This window comes from Solanum stenotomum, unplaced genomic scaffold (assembly GCF_019186545.1).
Source record: "Solanum stenotomum isolate F172 unplaced genomic scaffold, ASM1918654v1 scaffold3800, whole genome shotgun sequence".
Classification (NCBI taxonomy): domain Eukaryota; kingdom Viridiplantae; phylum Streptophyta; class Magnoliopsida; order Solanales; family Solanaceae; genus Solanum; species Solanum stenotomum.
Window position 1 is genome coordinate 70,536 of NW_026034708.1, and position 15,825 is coordinate 86,360.

The following is a 15,825-nucleotide window of genomic DNA, read 5'->3' on the forward strand; positions in this document are numbered from 1 at the left end:
GTTTGGTTTTGATAATTTTAAAACGGATTAAGTTGGTTTGATTTTGATTTGACCAATAACCGATCCAAATCAACCCGTGAACAACCCAAGTTGAGGAGATCAATCCTCAAATTTGACCCATTTTCAAGTCAAATTGGATCCATTTTTCAAGTAAAAATCGTCTCTCCTCTGTTGGTAGAATCTGCTGGGTTTTTGAAACTATGTAAATTGGGAATCTGTGATGTCAAACCCACTAGAATTGGGCATTGCGGTGCACTGTGCACTGCCATGGGCGGGTCAAAAAAGGGATTGTATACTGTCTTATCGGCGGTACAATAGCTACAAATTTTCAGAGTTACGATCTCAAATAAACATCCCTGCGTGATCGCCATTGAGGTAATTCCTGCGTTTTACTTTAATTTCTGCCTCTACAAACTATGCATTCTGCAATATATGCTAAGCTGCTAACTGTTAAGTCAAGTTCATAGAAATAGTAGCAAATACCCATTTTAAAGTTTCAGATTTGTTTAAAAGGTACAAATATTTATTTTTATATAATAAGAGAGATATTTGGAACTGCATTTAGGGATGGTGTTTGGTATAATTGGCAGCTAATTCTACAATTTTTTATTTTCAGTTAGAGTTTTGACTATTGCACAATTATAATTCATTCTTGTCTACAAGTTGTTGTTTAAGATGACAAACTGCATATCTACAAAGACATTGACACATCCTCTAAATACCAACTCCAGTTTGAGTAGCTACGACTTTCATCACCGATACAGGTATTAATTAACTTGGTTTGTCCTGTAATATCGCAAAAAGTCATTCCCAACTTGAACTTCTCTTTTCTTAGAAAACCGTTATTATTGGCCTAACAACAGACTTTATGTAGAGTTCAGAATTTCTAGTCAGCTTAGTTATGAGATTATAACCACTGCACTTCAATAATTTCACAAATAATCAGATTGTGTCATCAGGACTTTAGACAAAATTAATTAAGACTTTATCAATTTGCTCTATCACTGTCAATTTTTAATGGCCTCCATCTAATTTCCACCTGAGTAGAACTTATATATTGAGTTGAAGTACATATGGCCTACATGTTATAGAGTTTGACTTTACATATACCATAAATACACTGGCTAAACTTGGATCTAACAAGTTGCCTCTATAAGGATGGTGATAGAACGATAAGCTATTGAATAACCTTTATCCTGCTATGTTATTTCAGATCCATTACCTTCATCTTACGTATACTAGAGAGAAAAATATCTACTTGCACTATTCTGCAAAGGCAATATGTAGACATTATTGATGATTTGATTTTTCAGTTTCTTTTTGACACCTCTTAAGATTGTAACTTGTAATATTGAACATTCAAAAAAAGCTCAAATATGCCAGCAAACTTAGTGAAATGGTAGTGAAATGGCCTAGCCATCGACGTTACCATTTTGGGATACATATGTCATTACCCACTAATGGACCCCTAATATTACATTATCTAAATCTTTTATTACTTACCGGTTCCCTCCCCTCTGACCCCTTTTACGAGTGGCATTTGTGAACCATTTTGTTAAGTTCAATGTTATTTTTCTGTTTATCATTTGATGCATGACATTCAACCTTTTTGAATCATATATATTCCTATTTAAACATCTGTAGTTTCTGATTTTATGTAATAAATATAACAAACTTATAAGGACAAGTTTGTTCCTTATAGGCTTATACTATAACACAATAATTTTATATGGAAAAACTATACTCTCTTATTTAATTGGATTATGAATCTTATCCTATTCTACATCATTCACAAATTTCACGTACTTTACGGCTCTTAAAAAGATTTAAGAAAAACACAAATTTGTGTAAGAAAAAAAAACAAAGACGGGCTTAAAAATTAGTCCACTAATGAGATGTAGCTGGTATGTAAGTACATTTGTGTGTGTGAATTATGAGTATATATGAATTTTCATGGTGGAATTTGGGGTGTTATAGTAGTTGGGACGTGGTGGTGGCTTGGGAAAAGGACATATAATTTGTTTCAGAATAAAGAAAAAGAAAAAAAGACAAGCTTAAAAGAGAGTACACTAATGAGGTATATCTGGATATGGAAAGTACATACGAGTGTGTGAATTAAGAGTATGTATGTGTTTTCATGGTAGAATTTGAGGTGTTACAGTAGTTGGGTGTTGCGGTGGCTTGGGAAAAGGACAGAAAAAAATGTTTTTTTAATAAGACAGGTTTAAAAGAGAGTACACTAATGAGGTGTAGCTGGTTGTGGAAGTACATATGAGCGTGTGAATGAAGAGTATGTATGTCTTTTCATGTTGAAATTTGTGGTGTTATAGTGGTTGGGATGTGATGGGACCTTGGGAGAAGGCTCAAATATGCCACTGCAGTTAATGAAATGGATAACATATGTCACTCGTAAAAGGGGGTGACCTGGTGAGAGGGGTGGCGGTGGTAAGTAATGAAGGGTTTAGATAATGCCACATAGCAAAATCTGATAGTAGCAGGTAATGGAATATATGGACAAAATGGTAACGTCGGTGGCATGTTTATGTCCAACTATAACGAGTGACATGTTTATCTCCAACTATAACGAGTGGCATAGATAGGCCATTTTGTTAAGTTCAATGGCATATTTGAGTTTTATCCCTTTAACATTCAAAGTCAAGATGTTTTAACTGGATTACACAAGAGGCAATTGTATCCAAGTGAGCCCATTATATAAAGTTGGATACTTGAAAGGAGGAAATGCATATTAAGAACTTCTTTTCTGCTTTTGCATTTTAATTTCCTTCATACCCCTATCAAATACTTTGGTTCTTAAAAAAATAATGATGGCAAGGGCCGCAATGACAGGCCTCCTTTTACTAATCTACTGCATCAATATATCTGCTTCAAGGACAAACTTTACTGACGAATCAGCTCTATTAGTCTTCATAGCACAAATAACCAATGACCCCGATGAAACTCTGATAAGAAACTGGACACAAGGGACTGAAGTTTGCAGTTGGATTGGTGTTTCTTGTAGCACACGGCATCATAGAGTTGTCTCACTAAACCTCAAGAGTCTAAGATTAAGAGGGTCCATTCCGAAAGAAATAGGGAACCTTTCCTTCCTTAGTTTCTTGGATTTTGGCAACAACACTTTTAAGGGTGTAATTCCCAATGAACTTGGACGTTTAACGAGACTCAAGTACTTGTCCTTGCAAATGAATAATCTCACTGGTGAAATCCCACAAAGCCTTGGATTTCTTTCGAGGCTTGAAGTGCTGGATCTTTCTGAAAATGACCTATATGGATATGTTCCATCATCTATCTTCAATATCTCTTCTTTAAAGATCATTGATTTGAATTTGAATGATCTAAGTGGGAATTTGCCAAATGACATGTGCAGTAATCTCCCAATGCTGCAATATTTATTCATGGGTAACAATGGTTTAGTGGGTGAACTTCCTAGTCGTTTAGATAAATGCACCCAACTTGTAGCTCTGTCCTTGTCTTACAACAGATTCACAGGTAATTAACTAACTTGTACTTCTCATTTCCTTTTTTTTTTCCTTCTTCTTGAATTGATCATTGTATTTTTTCCTGATATTGTATCTTAATTAATAGGAAATTTACCCCGAGAAATGAGGAACATGTCAAAGCTTCAAGATATGTTTCTTGGATGGAATAAATTGACAGGTAAACTCTATATATATGGAGTGTTTTACGAACATAGAATGTTTTAAAAAGACCATAAGAGCAACCATCAACTAACAACCTGGGATCCTCTTCTATAACTACATTGCTAGAGCAACTCCTTATTGAAACTATCATTTTCAATATAGGCCATATATATGTCCATGTGACAACCTCTAGAAAAGTAATACTCCCTCCATTTCAATTTGTTTATCTGGTTTTGACTTGGCACGGAGTTTAAGAAAGTAAAGAAGATTTTTAAACTTGTAATCTTAAACTAATTTGACTCTTTAAGATCTCTTTCTTGAAACAGAAATGCAAATGCTTTAGTGAAAGTTGCTGGTTCATAGGACTTTCCTAAGTCAAATGGCGGAAGATTAAATGACCACCAGCTTTTGTAAGGCTCTTGTGTTGGAATGAGATTATAGTATAGGATGTCTACACTGATATCAATCTTACTATCAGTTTTGCTGACAAAACACTAAATATGTCCGTGTGTGCATTGCCTGTCTGTTTGATCTATTTCTCCTTATATTACAAGATAAGAACTTGGTTCTTAAGTGTCTAACAACTCCAAAAATGTGATATAAATTTCAGGAAATATACCAAGTGAAATTCAGAATCTTCGAGCAATTCAACATCTAAGTCTTCGAAATAATGAATTGGTTGGAACTCTTCCACCTACTATGGGGAATTTGTCGACTTTGGTGATGATAGATATTGGTGCTAATAATCTTCATGGAAGCATTCCTACAGAATTTGCAAAACTTGTTAATCTGAAAGAAATATATCTTGGTTTAAACAATATATCAGGTCAAATTCCTAGCTCTCTCTATAACATTTCTGGGTTAGAAACGATCGCGCTTGCAGCTAATGAGCTTTCTGGAACTCTACCTTCTAACTTTGCCCATAACTTTCCAAATCTTAATGGCCTTTATCTTGGGTTGAACCAGTTTAGTGGGACAATTCCTAGCTCAATTTCAAATGTTTCCAAGCTCACTTTCCTTGATTTGGGCCACAATTTTCTTAGTGGGGATGTGCCGAGGAATCTTGGAAATTTGCAGCAGCTTGAAGTGATCAACTTGCAGTGGAATCAACTGACAAATGATCCTTCCACAAGGGAATTAAGTTTCCTTACTTCCCTATCGAGCTGCAAGCACTTGAAGCGTATACAACTAGGATATAATGCATTCAGAGGAACTTTTCCAAAGTCCTTAGCCTTCAGTAATTGGTCTGATTCTCTTGACGTATTCATCACCTCTGGAAATGACATCACAGGTGAAATCCCTGTTGAAATCAGTAAGTTGAGTAACTTGGTGTGGTTAGGCATTGGAAAGAATCATTTGAGTGGTTCAATTCCTCATGAATTGGGAAACATGAGGAAATTGCAAAAGTTGACATTTTGGAAAAATAAAATAAATGGTACCATACCAGAAAGCTTATGCAATATGGAGGTCTTATTTCGACTTGACTTGAGTGAAAATCAGCTTTCAGATGCAATACCAAGTTGTTTGGGAAATCTCTCTTCTTTAAGAGAACTCTTTTTAGATTCCAATGCATTGAGTTCCAATATTCCTCCAACTTTTTGGAGTAACATCGGTATATCAACTCTGAGTTTGTCCTCCAATTTTCTCAATGGTTCTCTGCCTTTAGGAATAGGAAGTTTGAGGAGTCTAAGCAATTTAAATTTATCAAGAAATCAATTCTCAGGAGAAATTCCGAGCACAATTGGACAACTACAGAATTTGGTGAATCTTTCTCTGTCGATGAACAATTTTGAAGGTCTTATTCCTCAATCAGTCGGATACTTGGTTGCTCTTGCATACTTGGATTTATCCGGAAATAACCTTTCAGGTATGATCCCCGAGTCTCTGGTGAATCTTAAACAACTTAGCTATCTTAATGTGTCTTTCAATGCACTCACTGGTAAGATTCCAAATGGAGGACCTTTTGCTAATTTGACAGCTGCATCTTTCATGGGGAATGCTGAATTGTGTGGACCATCTCAATTCAATGTGGCGGAATGCAGAATTGGTGGCATGAAAAGAAAAAACAAAAGGAGGGCTTTAACTTTTGCTCTTGCATCAGTTGCAGTAGCATTAGTAGTCACAACTATTTTCATGGTTTGGTTTCTCAAATACCGAAAAAGAAGCAGACAACTTCCTATACCAGATTTGATTGGTCAATCCCATCAGAGGATCTCTTACTATGAAGTTGTTCGAGGGACAAACAACTTTGATGAAGCCAATTTGATTGGCAGGGGAGGCCTTGGTCTAGTGTACAAAGGAACACTCCAAGATGGAATTATCGTTGCTGTAAAGGTTTTCAACACAGAAGTACAAGATGCATTTAGAAGATTTGATTTGGAGTGTGAGGTTTTGCGTAACATTCGCCATAGAAATCTTGTTAAGGTGATAAGTAGTTGTGCTAATCTTGATTTTAAAGCATTGGTTCTAGAGTACATGCCAAATGGAAACCTTGATGCTTGGCTTTATTCTCACAACAACTTTTTGGATTTAAGCCAAAGATTGAGGGTTATGATTGATGTGGCTTCTGCAATGGAATATTTACATGAAGGTCATTCTTTTGTTGTTGTACATTGTGATCTAAAACCGAGTAACATACTTTTGGATGGAGACATGGTTGCAAGAGTCAGTGACTTTGGTATATCCAAACTTATGACAGCTGATAAATTGATAGCACAAACGAAGACGTTAGGCACTATTGGCTACATGGCACCAGGTATACAACTGTTATCAAGTCTTTCTTATGTTAAATAATGTTAATTTGTCTCATTATGTAGATAAGAAACAACACGATTCATTTTGCTATTGATTAAGAAGATAAATATATGGCGTATGCTTACAGAATATGGATCAGAAGGCTTAGTGTCAACCATGGGAGATGTTTATAGCTATGGTATCATGTTAATGGAGACCTTTACAAGAAAGAAGCCCATGGACGATCTTTTCGTTGGAGAACTCAGCTTGAAGAGATGGGTGTTTGAATCATTACCCGATAGAGTGATGGATGTAGTGGATGCTAATTTATTTTCAAGACAGGATGAGCAGTTTTCATTCAAAGAGACTTGCTTTAAGTTGGTAATGGAATTGGCCTTACAATGTACATCTGAATCACCTCAAGAGAGAATCAGTATGAAAGACGTCCTTGTAAGACTCAACAAGATTCAAATCAACCTCTTGCATTGTCCAACAACAAGCCAAAATAGAATGTAAAAAATTCTTGGTGAGGGCAAAATTGGGGGACAGAATGAATACCATCTTTTCTTTTATCTTGTTTTCATTTTTTTGGACTTGTCTTGTAAAATATATGTAACAAACCATGTTAGCTTGTGAAACTGCAAGTTCAGAGACTCATGGACTACCTACAACTCATGTTTGGATTGACTTTTTTCAAGTTGATTATAAGCAAAAAGTCATAAGTTGGGAATATCCAACTTTAGGACTTCAATTCAATAAAATAAAATAAAAGTAAATTGAACCTGAGTTATAGTGTATTACTCTTTATTATAAGTCTTCTGTTCATCGATATTATCATGTTCATATTCCGTAAATATTTCATCACTCTTTTGATATTCTCACAAAAAGCTATGTAGATATAAAAAAGGTGGGTTTTTTATTAAAAGAAGGGAAAATATATCATTACCCCATTAAACTACGACCTGTTTTTTAAAAAGACACCTGAACTTTGCGGGGGTCCTATTACCCCCCTCTTCTTATGTAGAATGAATTTATTGTCCCATTACGTGCCTATGTGGCATGTAGAGTGTAGTTCACTCTCTGATAGTGAGTGAGCTGAATCAAAACGTAAATATATATTTATTTAAGTATTTATTTAATTAGAAATGTTATTTTTTTTCTTTTATTTATTTTATTGTACTTTCTCCATTTTATTTTATTTTTTTGCTATCTTCTTCCCCAAAACTCAAAAGAATCAACTATCTCATCTCTATCTTTTTCAACTTAGAAAACCCATTTACTTCACTCGTTTTGTTTTTCCTTGTCTTCTTGCTTCTCTTTGTTCCCTTTTCTTCTTTTGTCCCTTATTTTTTCAAAAATAATAATAATTGTGAACCTCCTTTGATAATATATATATATATTTTTTTAAATGTAGTTCTTTAGCATCGATTCGAGTGTATTATAGTATTTCATTACCTCCATCATAATGNTATCTTGTTTTCATTTTTTTGGACTTGTCTTGTAAAATATATGTAACAAACCATGGCAACTTGTGAAACTGTAACTTCAGAGTCATGGACTTGCCTACAACTCGTGTTTGGATTGACTTTTTTTCGAGTAGATTATAAGCAAAAAGTCATAAGTTGGGAATACCCAACTTTAGGACTTCAATTCAATAAAAAAAAGTAAATTGAACCTGAGTTATAGTGTCCTACTCTTTATTACAAGTCTTCTATTGATCGATATTATCGTGTTCATATTCCGTAAATATTCCATCACTCTTTTGATATTTTCACAAAAAGTTATGTAGATATAAAAAAGGTGAGTTTTTTATTAAAAAAATATAAACTTATGGGTCAATTTTGTATATTTAAAAAATATGAAATTGTTAGATGCAATTCTCAAAGCAAGCTTTTTGGAGAATTTTTGGAATTTATCTCATGAAATTGCATATCAAAATTCAAAACATTAATTTTATCTCATAATTTTAAATCACGAAATGAAATTGCATGTATATGGGTTTCCTAAGTTATTTAATAGGCATATGTGTAAAGACCCAAAGATAATTAGGGCTAGACTAAATGAACCGTTTCCAGATCAAACCCAAAATTAACTCCCCCGAGCCCTCTCTCTCCCCGTTCAAAATTACCCACAATCTACCAGTAGTTTGTGCTGTGCAAACTCCTCCGACCTGCGACGGCGAAGGCATCAGCAATTTAGAGTCGGCGACTCCTCTTCCGTCACTCCCTGTAAGTCTCTCTCTTTTATATCTTTCCGTTCTAATTTGTTTACTCCTTCTTCCACGTTTATTTTTAGGCGTAACCTATACAACTCATTTGCGATTATAAATTTCATTCAAACACTTGAATTATGATTTGTTCCAATTGCAATTATAAGGCGGAATATATACAAATGTTAAATTTGCAAATATAAATTTCATTTAACCCTCGAACTGCAATTTGTATCAATTGCAAGTTTAAGAGATTATCGATGTGTTGGACTTGTTTTAATTTACTCTTCTTGTGCTCAGAGAGATGAGCCGATCAAGTGAAGCAGCCGCCATGAAGCGGAAAAGACCGGATTCATCTACTCAGGGACTTGTAGATGCTGAGCTTGTAGTGCTCAATGTGGTCAAAAGTAAAAAAAATCTGGGTGTGTGGGTAGCAGATGTGAAAAAAGAGGCAAACATCGCACCAGCTCTTGTCGATAAATGCCTAACTTCATTGGTGAAGAAGAATTTGATTAAAAAAGTCCCTACTATCCAAAATAAGGCAAAGAAGCATTACATGGCTGTTGAGTATGAACCTTCCGAGGAACTGACTGGTGGAGCATGGTATTCCGAGGGAAAACTTGACAAGGAATTCATCACTGTTCTTAGAGAGACGTGCCTTAAGGTTATAGGAATGATGAAAGTTGCTACTGTGGAGGGGATCCACGACTTTTTGAAGAAACGGAAAGTTGTTGAGTGCTGCACAAGTCAACAAGTCGGTGAAATATTGAACTCTATGGTTTTGGACGATGCCATTATAGAGGTAAAGAGTACTGGTTTGGGAGAGTATCATTCTATTCCTATTGGATCTGTTTGTTACAGAATTGCAGTTGGAGATACTTCAGGTCCGAAAACAATAGGGCCAATGGCTTCGATTCCATGTGGTGCTTGCCCTAGGATTAGTGTATGTACACCTGATGGAATTATATCTCCGAAAACCTGTGTCTACTACACTAAATGGTTGAACATTGAGTTCTGATGGACTACAACAATGCAACTTGTTGGTTACTTTTCGAGTTTCTTGTCTTGTTGTTTGGTTTATCGATGAAACCAATCAACAATTTCCATAAACCCCTTTTGGAAGTTTTAACATTTTATTATAATGTTTGAACTCAGTTGGGAAAATTGTGTTATCATGCTACCTTTTGCTAATGAGAAGATTGCAGCCTAATGTGTATTGGCATGACAACTTTCACAACTTTTGACATATATCAAATTGTTATCAGGTAGCTAAATGTCACTTGGAACAAGTCATTATGTTGTCTACATTTATTTCCGCAAAGTCATTTGGTTCGTGGACAAAGTTATCTTGGGATTATAGTCTAATTTATCCTAGGCTAAATTTAATACCTTCAATCGAAGAAAGTATAATTTTAATCTTAAACATAATCTTGAGATATCCATCTTATCCCGCATATCAAACGACTCCCCAAAAGGCTTTAGTCCCATAGATAGCCAAAGCATTGGTACATGAAATTTTGAGTCCTTCCAATATTTAATCAGACTAATTAAACCAAATTCAAACTAGACATGAATGTACTTTTAAAGACTTTAGCACACTATTTTCTGGGCATGAAATATACTCAATGTAGTTCACATTTTTTTGCAGAAAGTGACAGACAGTGACAGATTAGCCTTATTTTGACACACAATATATACAATGAGTTCAGTCCTATAAAATCTATTATATTTAAAATTCTAGATTCGCCTCTTTATATGTATAGGCATAAATATTTTGCTCGTGGACGAAGAGCTGTCTTTGGATCTTTTTAGACTTCAAATACATACTGATACACTTGTTTTATCTGGAAATTCAATGACTTGGTGAAGCAACAATCTGATCTGATTCTGCTACTTCCTTTTTCTTGCTCCTTTCTTTCTCAAGTAAATACACCCTCTCTACTTCAGGCATTGCTACAATAAATGCATTCAGTTTAGAGTTCAAGTCTTCTAATTTTCCCATTACTCTGTCATTTGTAAACATGCCATTAAGCACACTTTGGATTGTTCTCCAGCTTTCCATCAATGGCAAAGCGATAATCACTGCTGATCCAACTGTGCCCCATACAATAGATATTACAGCCCAGAATGTGAAGTATCCCTTGCTAAATTGCCCTGCATTATCAAGTTTGTAACTTAGTTAATCATCGAGCACTCGTACTGTGATAATATACACTGAAGCTGAAGAAAGATTGAGTTTTTTCGACTTACCTACAGGAAGTGTAAGAATAGGCCAGAGAATTACTATAACGAATGTGAAACCGATGCCCCATTTGATTATCCAGGCTTTGGCACTGTTAAGTTTTTCCTCTCTGAATTCTTCAGGTGGCACTTCACTCTTTTCCTTTTCAACCACTGTGATCTGTTTTGTAGTTTCCCAATCATAATTCTGAGGTCTTAAAAAGCTGCAAACAGCATGAATAACTCCACCAGTAAGTATGGAAACAAGGTTTCCTGCTAGCATTGGTGCATTTCTACCAGTTGTGTCAAGGTCTATCCTTCCATACTCGATCTTAGTGACCGATAGCCAAGTGATAATACCTAACAAACAGCCAATAACTGTCCCTAGGATTGCACCAAAACTGTTTGCTTTTCGCCATAAAAGCATGAAGGCTATTGGGATAACAGCTGATCCTATGAAAACTCCCATAGCTAAATACATCCAACCTAGAGAAACACCAGCCTTGTTCAAAATTACTGCTAAAATGCCCATGAAACAGCCAAAGCCTAAGACAACTCCTCTTGAGACTTTTAGGATTTGTTTTCCATTTGCTTCCGGGTTGATGTATGTACGATAGATGTCATATGTACATAATGAAGAGACCGCGATTAGCTCAGATGAACCAGCAGATGTGACAGCCCTAATCAATAGAGAAGAAGTCATGTAATTGACAGTTAACAGAACATTCTCCACGCGTAATTCTTGATGAGGCACTTACATGAAGAGCATCGTGAGGAGAAGAATTGATCCTCCTTTTCCCATCAAAGCAATAGCTGTAGCTGGAGGAACAAGTCCGTGGCTAGCCTCACTTGCTGTTATCGGTAGATCAAGAGCTAGTGCTCCTAGACCTAGTGATGTTGCCAAGGAAAATGGCACAGCAAACCAAACTAGACCACCCAACAAATAGCCCTTATGTGTTGATGATGGTCTTGCAGCAATTGCACTTACCCAATATCCCTAACATTTCGATATTTCTGATATCAGGATTGTTGCAGAAACTTACCATAAGCTAGTTTCTTGCTATATCATAGGGAAAGAAAAAACTTACATTGTCAACGAAAACTGTGCCAAAATTGCCCACGATGTTGATGATACCAAAGACGAGACCACCTGAACTCAACATAGTAACATAAGACCCCTTGAAATTCCCAGTAGCAGGGCCACAAGATTGTCCTATATGAGAGATTGGCTCTTGACAGCTTCTTGACTTGCTTGCTACTTCTAATAAACGTCTGTAAACGATGCTTGGGCTGCCAAGTTCACTGCTTGCAGCGTATACTAGGTACACAAAGATGACTAAAACCACGTGTACTGAAATCAATGACCAGAAAATTCTCTTAGATGAGCGCGTGAAAAAGAGTAAAGCTGATATAAAGAGCTCAAATTAGATACCTATGACGGAATGTATATAGCTAGCCAAGAAAGTAGCTTTTAGCCCTCCAGCCAAGGTGTAAACTACAACACCGAGAGGGATAAGGAAACTTGCAGCATATATGTTAACACCAGTGAGTGCATTGACGACAGCAGAGCCACCAAGAAGCAACATGGCTGTTACTATAATATTTGTCAAGAAGCAAAACCCCAGAAAAACCAGATGAGCAGCAGTTCCCCATCTGAAAATATGAGTAAATATTAGTCAATAGACTACATGGACACAACAGAATCATCTTCATCTTTAGTATAGCTCACCACGAACCTTGCTTTTACGATTTCACAGACAGTATGAGCATAAGGGGCTTTTCTTTTGATCTCTATCGCGATCACACCAAAAAGGAGGACCTGTTAGAAACAACTTGAAAATTTTATCTTCCTGAGGTCAAGAATATCGAAGGATGATTTTAGACGTACCTGAATAGTAGCTCCACTTGCATACCAAAAGGGTCCACTAATTCCATACTCCCAAGCTACATTAGAACTTTGCAAGATTGTAGCTGCCCAAGTCCACTGCAAAAGACGTTACTATTAAGTTGATTGTAACTTAGAGAAACTCAAAAGTTTCAATTCTTGGCTGGATTGGCATTAGGCAACAACAAAACATGGTACCTGAGACACAATTACACTTGCAATAAGTCCTGTTTTGACATTTCTACCAGCTGTGTTGAACCATTCTGATGTATGACGCGAACCAACATATCTTTTTTCCAGCCAAACCTTATAGAATTACACCCAAAAAAGTTGTAAAAGAAGGAAAGTTGGAAAAGGTTGCTCCACAAAAACTAAAATGTTCGTTACAAGTAGTAAATAATAGCATAAAATCTAGAGAGACCAAATACAGAAGTATCTATGTTTATAAAACCAGTTCTTCTGAAAGTTTTTAATAAAGAAGGAAAATTGGAAAAGGTTGCTTGTTAAGAAGTGCCACATCAGTAGAGGGATGGGAAATTGTCTCCTTATATGGACATGGACAAACCTCTCCTCATGAGCTAGTCTTAGGCTCAAATGTCATATCTTTACATGGTATCAGAGTCAGGTCCATCCCAATTTATTGTTCACTATGCCTCTTCCCCTCACCTCACCTAAAAATACTTCCTCCATCTCCATTTATGTGATAACATTTTCTATTGGTTTTTTTCATTCCGAAAAGAATAACATCTTTCAAACAATTCAACTTAAACATCTCATTTTACACCTTATTGACAACTTTTTTTATATAGCTATACAAATGCATCACAAGTTTTAAAAGTCTTCGTTCATTTCTTAAGTTCCATATTCAGTGGAACTATGCTACATATATTGAAAAGAGGATTATAAAAGAAGGATTTAACTTACATCAATGAAAAAATGGCACAAAAAAGGTGAAAGTAGAATACCAGGAAAGAAGTGAAGATTGCAAAAAAAGCTCCAAAACCAAGAATGACAGAGTAACCAATACCCTGATTAAGAACAGGTTTTCCTCCAAAAAAGCTGCTCTGCCTCACACAATCATTTCCAGAAACACTATAATATTTTGATGAAAATTGAAAAGGTGGACAGGAAGCCATATGTGAGTGAACTGATAATAGATCTCCTAATTCATTACACTACATTTGAACAAAACAAACTATTTATAAGCAACAAAATTAGAATCTTTGTAGTCCTACTTGAGAAGGAAAAAACAATTTATTAGAGGCAACAAAGTAAGCAAATTGTGATTGGAGAGGCCATTTTCTTGTGACGTTATGAAGTACATAAAGTCTATGGAGATTTTTTATGTCAAACTAAAAATGGAATTTTCAATTCATTGGAAGTATAATACGAATCTCCAAGTTGGGAGTGAAAGATTCAAAAGGTCACTTTCATGGATTTGGGAATCTTTTGTCTTGGAGTAGCTCCATATTTCTAATTGGTTGGAGTGTTTCATCAAACAGAACAACAACAATAACATACTCTGTGTAATCCCATCAAGTAGGCCGTGTAATCCCACCAAGTAAGGGTCGGGCGAAGATAGAGTGTAAACAGGTTTCACCTCTACCTCGGAGGTAGAAAGGTTGTTTCGGATAGGACCTTCAACGATAGTTCCATCAAATAAAAACAAAAAAAAAGAGTAACATCTATAGAGTACGACATTTTTCATTATCAAATTCAAGACTAACACCTTGTTTGGATGGTTGTTACCCGTTGTATTGTATTATTATATTAATTTAAATACAATATTTGTTTTGATTGCTACTTAAATTCTATTGTATCATGTTATTTAAATCAATTGTTAGATAACGATGAAAAGACTCATTTTAAATAACGATTGATTTGATGTGATCACGTCCTTACTTTAATATTTTCTTCTGTCTTTAATTTTTTACTACGCTGGCTCGTTGGCCTAGCAAGTCTTTTGAGTTTTTATGATAATTATTTGTGTCGCCTTGCCACCTTTTGATAAAAAAAAAATTATTTAATAATTATATTTCATCTTTTATCTATCCTTTTCATAGTAGCTCTACTTCATATTCGACTTTTTTGGTAGGTTTATCTTTCAAATTATGGATATGTAATATTGTGTAACACTAGAGAACGATAAAATATATCAAAATATTATATTCATTAAAACAATATAATACATTATGAAACAACGTGCAACTAACCTTCCAAACAAAGTGTAAAATACAAGCCATGTGTTAGAGAACTGATAACAGATCTCCTCATTACACTACATTTGAACAAAAGAAAGCATTTATAAGAGCAATAAAGTTAGAATCTTGGTACTACTATAAAAGCAATGATTGTCAACAAATATAGAGCCAACAAAGTAAGCAAATTGGATTTGCATATGCCATTTTCTTGTGACGTTTGAAGTACAAAAAGTCTATGGAAATTTTTTAAGTCAAAATAAAAATGGAGCTTTCAATTCGTTGGAAGTATTAGATGAATCTCCCAAGTTGGCAAGTTATAGATTCAAAGGGTCACTCTCATGGGGTATAAGTGAGCTAAAAGGTGAATGAAAGGGTATTTTTAGACCAATAAGATGAATAGAAGGGTATTTTTAGACCAAAAGATGGATGGAGGGTAATTTTAGACCTTTTCCTATAGTTCAAATGTATTTTTGACCCTTTTCCGATCAAAATATAATGTATAAAAAAAACAGAAAGGGGTCAAAAATATCCTTAAACTATAGGAAAAGGTCTAAAATTACCCTACATTCATCTTTTGGTTTAACTATACTCTTCTACTCATTTTATTGGTCTAAAAATACCCTTTCATTCACCTTTTAGCTCACTTATACCCTTGAAACTAACAACCTTATCTTTATTTTGTTTTTTTTTTTAAAAATAAAATTATTATGTGTCATTCTCCTCATTGGATGAAATAAAATCTCCATCTCAACTAGATTTCCCCCCATAGTTTATCCAAGCCAAAAAGAATATACTTTTTCAAGATCTCAATAATTTTTATTTTTTTTAATAAAAAAATCTTATAGTTTTTTATATTTGTTGTAGCTTTTTTTTATCCGACTCCTCTCAATTTTTTTTCTCTATTTTTTCCAAGTTATT

At 35.1% G+C, this 15,825-nt stretch overlaps 3 protein-coding genes across 4 annotated transcripts; 2 read left to right on the forward strand and 1 right to left on the reverse strand.

Annotated features, from left to right (window-relative positions):
- The first annotated feature begins 1,658 nt into the window (after window positions 1-1,658).
- On the forward strand, window positions 1,659-7,168 carry LOC125852653 (probable LRR receptor-like serine/threonine-protein kinase At3g47570). Of its 2 annotated transcripts, XM_049532373.1 has the most exons (5): window positions 1,659-3,507; window positions 3,604-3,675; window positions 4,270-5,526; window positions 5,617-6,414; window positions 6,541-7,168. In XM_049532373.1, exons 1-5 carry the CDS (start codon window positions 2,823-2,825, stop codon window positions 6,906-6,908), a joined length of 3,180 nt encoding a protein of 1,059 aa, XP_049388330.1. In that variant the 5' UTR covers window positions 1,659-2,822; the 3' UTR covers window positions 6,909-7,168. The 2 variants fall into 2 exon arrangements, with proteins under 2 accessions (XP_049388330.1, XP_049388329.1); XM_049532372.1 differs by having other exon boundaries at window positions 4,270-6,414.
- A 1,280-nt stretch (window positions 7,169-8,448) lies between these two features.
- On the forward strand, window positions 8,449-9,842 carry LOC125852652 (uncharacterized). Its single transcript, XM_049532371.1, has 2 exons — window positions 8,449-8,620; window positions 8,902-9,842. The coding sequence occupies exon 2, from the start codon at window positions 8,906-8,908 to the stop codon at window positions 9,617-9,619; it is 714 nt and encodes a 237-aa protein (XP_049388328.1). The 5' UTR covers window positions 8,449-8,620; window positions 8,902-8,905; the 3' UTR covers window positions 9,620-9,842.
- Window positions 9,843-10,262: 420 nt separating this feature from the next.
- On the reverse strand, window positions 10,263-13,945 carry LOC125852648 (urea-proton symporter DUR3). The gene is made up of 9 exons (XM_049532368.1): window positions 13,672-13,945; window positions 12,905-13,012; window positions 12,710-12,805; window positions 12,558-12,640; window positions 12,254-12,474; window positions 11,910-12,172; window positions 11,580-11,818; window positions 10,852-11,501; window positions 10,263-10,755 (listed from the first exon to the last, which is right to left on the reverse strand). The coding sequence occupies exons 1-9, from the start codon at window positions 13,840-13,842 to the stop codon at window positions 10,454-10,456; spliced, it is 2,133 nt and encodes a 710-aa protein (XP_049388325.1). The 5' UTR covers window positions 13,843-13,945; the 3' UTR covers window positions 10,263-10,453.
- Window positions 13,946-15,825: the final 1,880 nt, after the last annotated feature.

Excerpts from the sequence above, each read along its gene's own strand:
- LOC125852652 (XM_049532371.1), top strand. The coding sequence starts at position 8,906 with ATGAGCCGATCAAGTGAAGCAGCCGCCATGAAGCGGAAAAGACCGGAT.
- LOC125852648 (XM_049532368.1), bottom strand. The coding sequence starts at position 13,842 with ATGGCTTCCTGTCCACCTTTTCAATTTTCATCAAAATATTATAGTGTT. Across the intron at positions 12,173-12,253 it reads CTATATACATTCCGTCATAG|TACACGTGGTTTTAGTCATC; the intron begins GTATCTAATTTG and ends CATTGATTTCAG. Across the intron at positions 11,502-11,579 it reads CTCCTCACGATGCTCTTCAT|GGCTGTCACATCTGCTGGTT; the intron begins GTAAGTGCCTCA and ends TCTATTGATTAG.
- LOC125852653 (XM_049532372.1), top strand. The coding sequence starts at position 2,823 with ATGATGGCAAGGGCCGCAATGACAGGCCTCCTTTTACTAATCTACTGC. Across the intron at positions 3,508-3,603 it reads GTCTTACAACAGATTCACAG|GAAATTTACCCCGAGAAATG; the intron begins GTAATTAACTAA and ends CTTAATTAATAG. Across the intron at positions 3,676-4,269 it reads TGGATGGAATAAATTGACAG|GAAATATACCAAGTGAAATT; the intron begins GTAAACTCTATA and ends TATAAATTTCAG.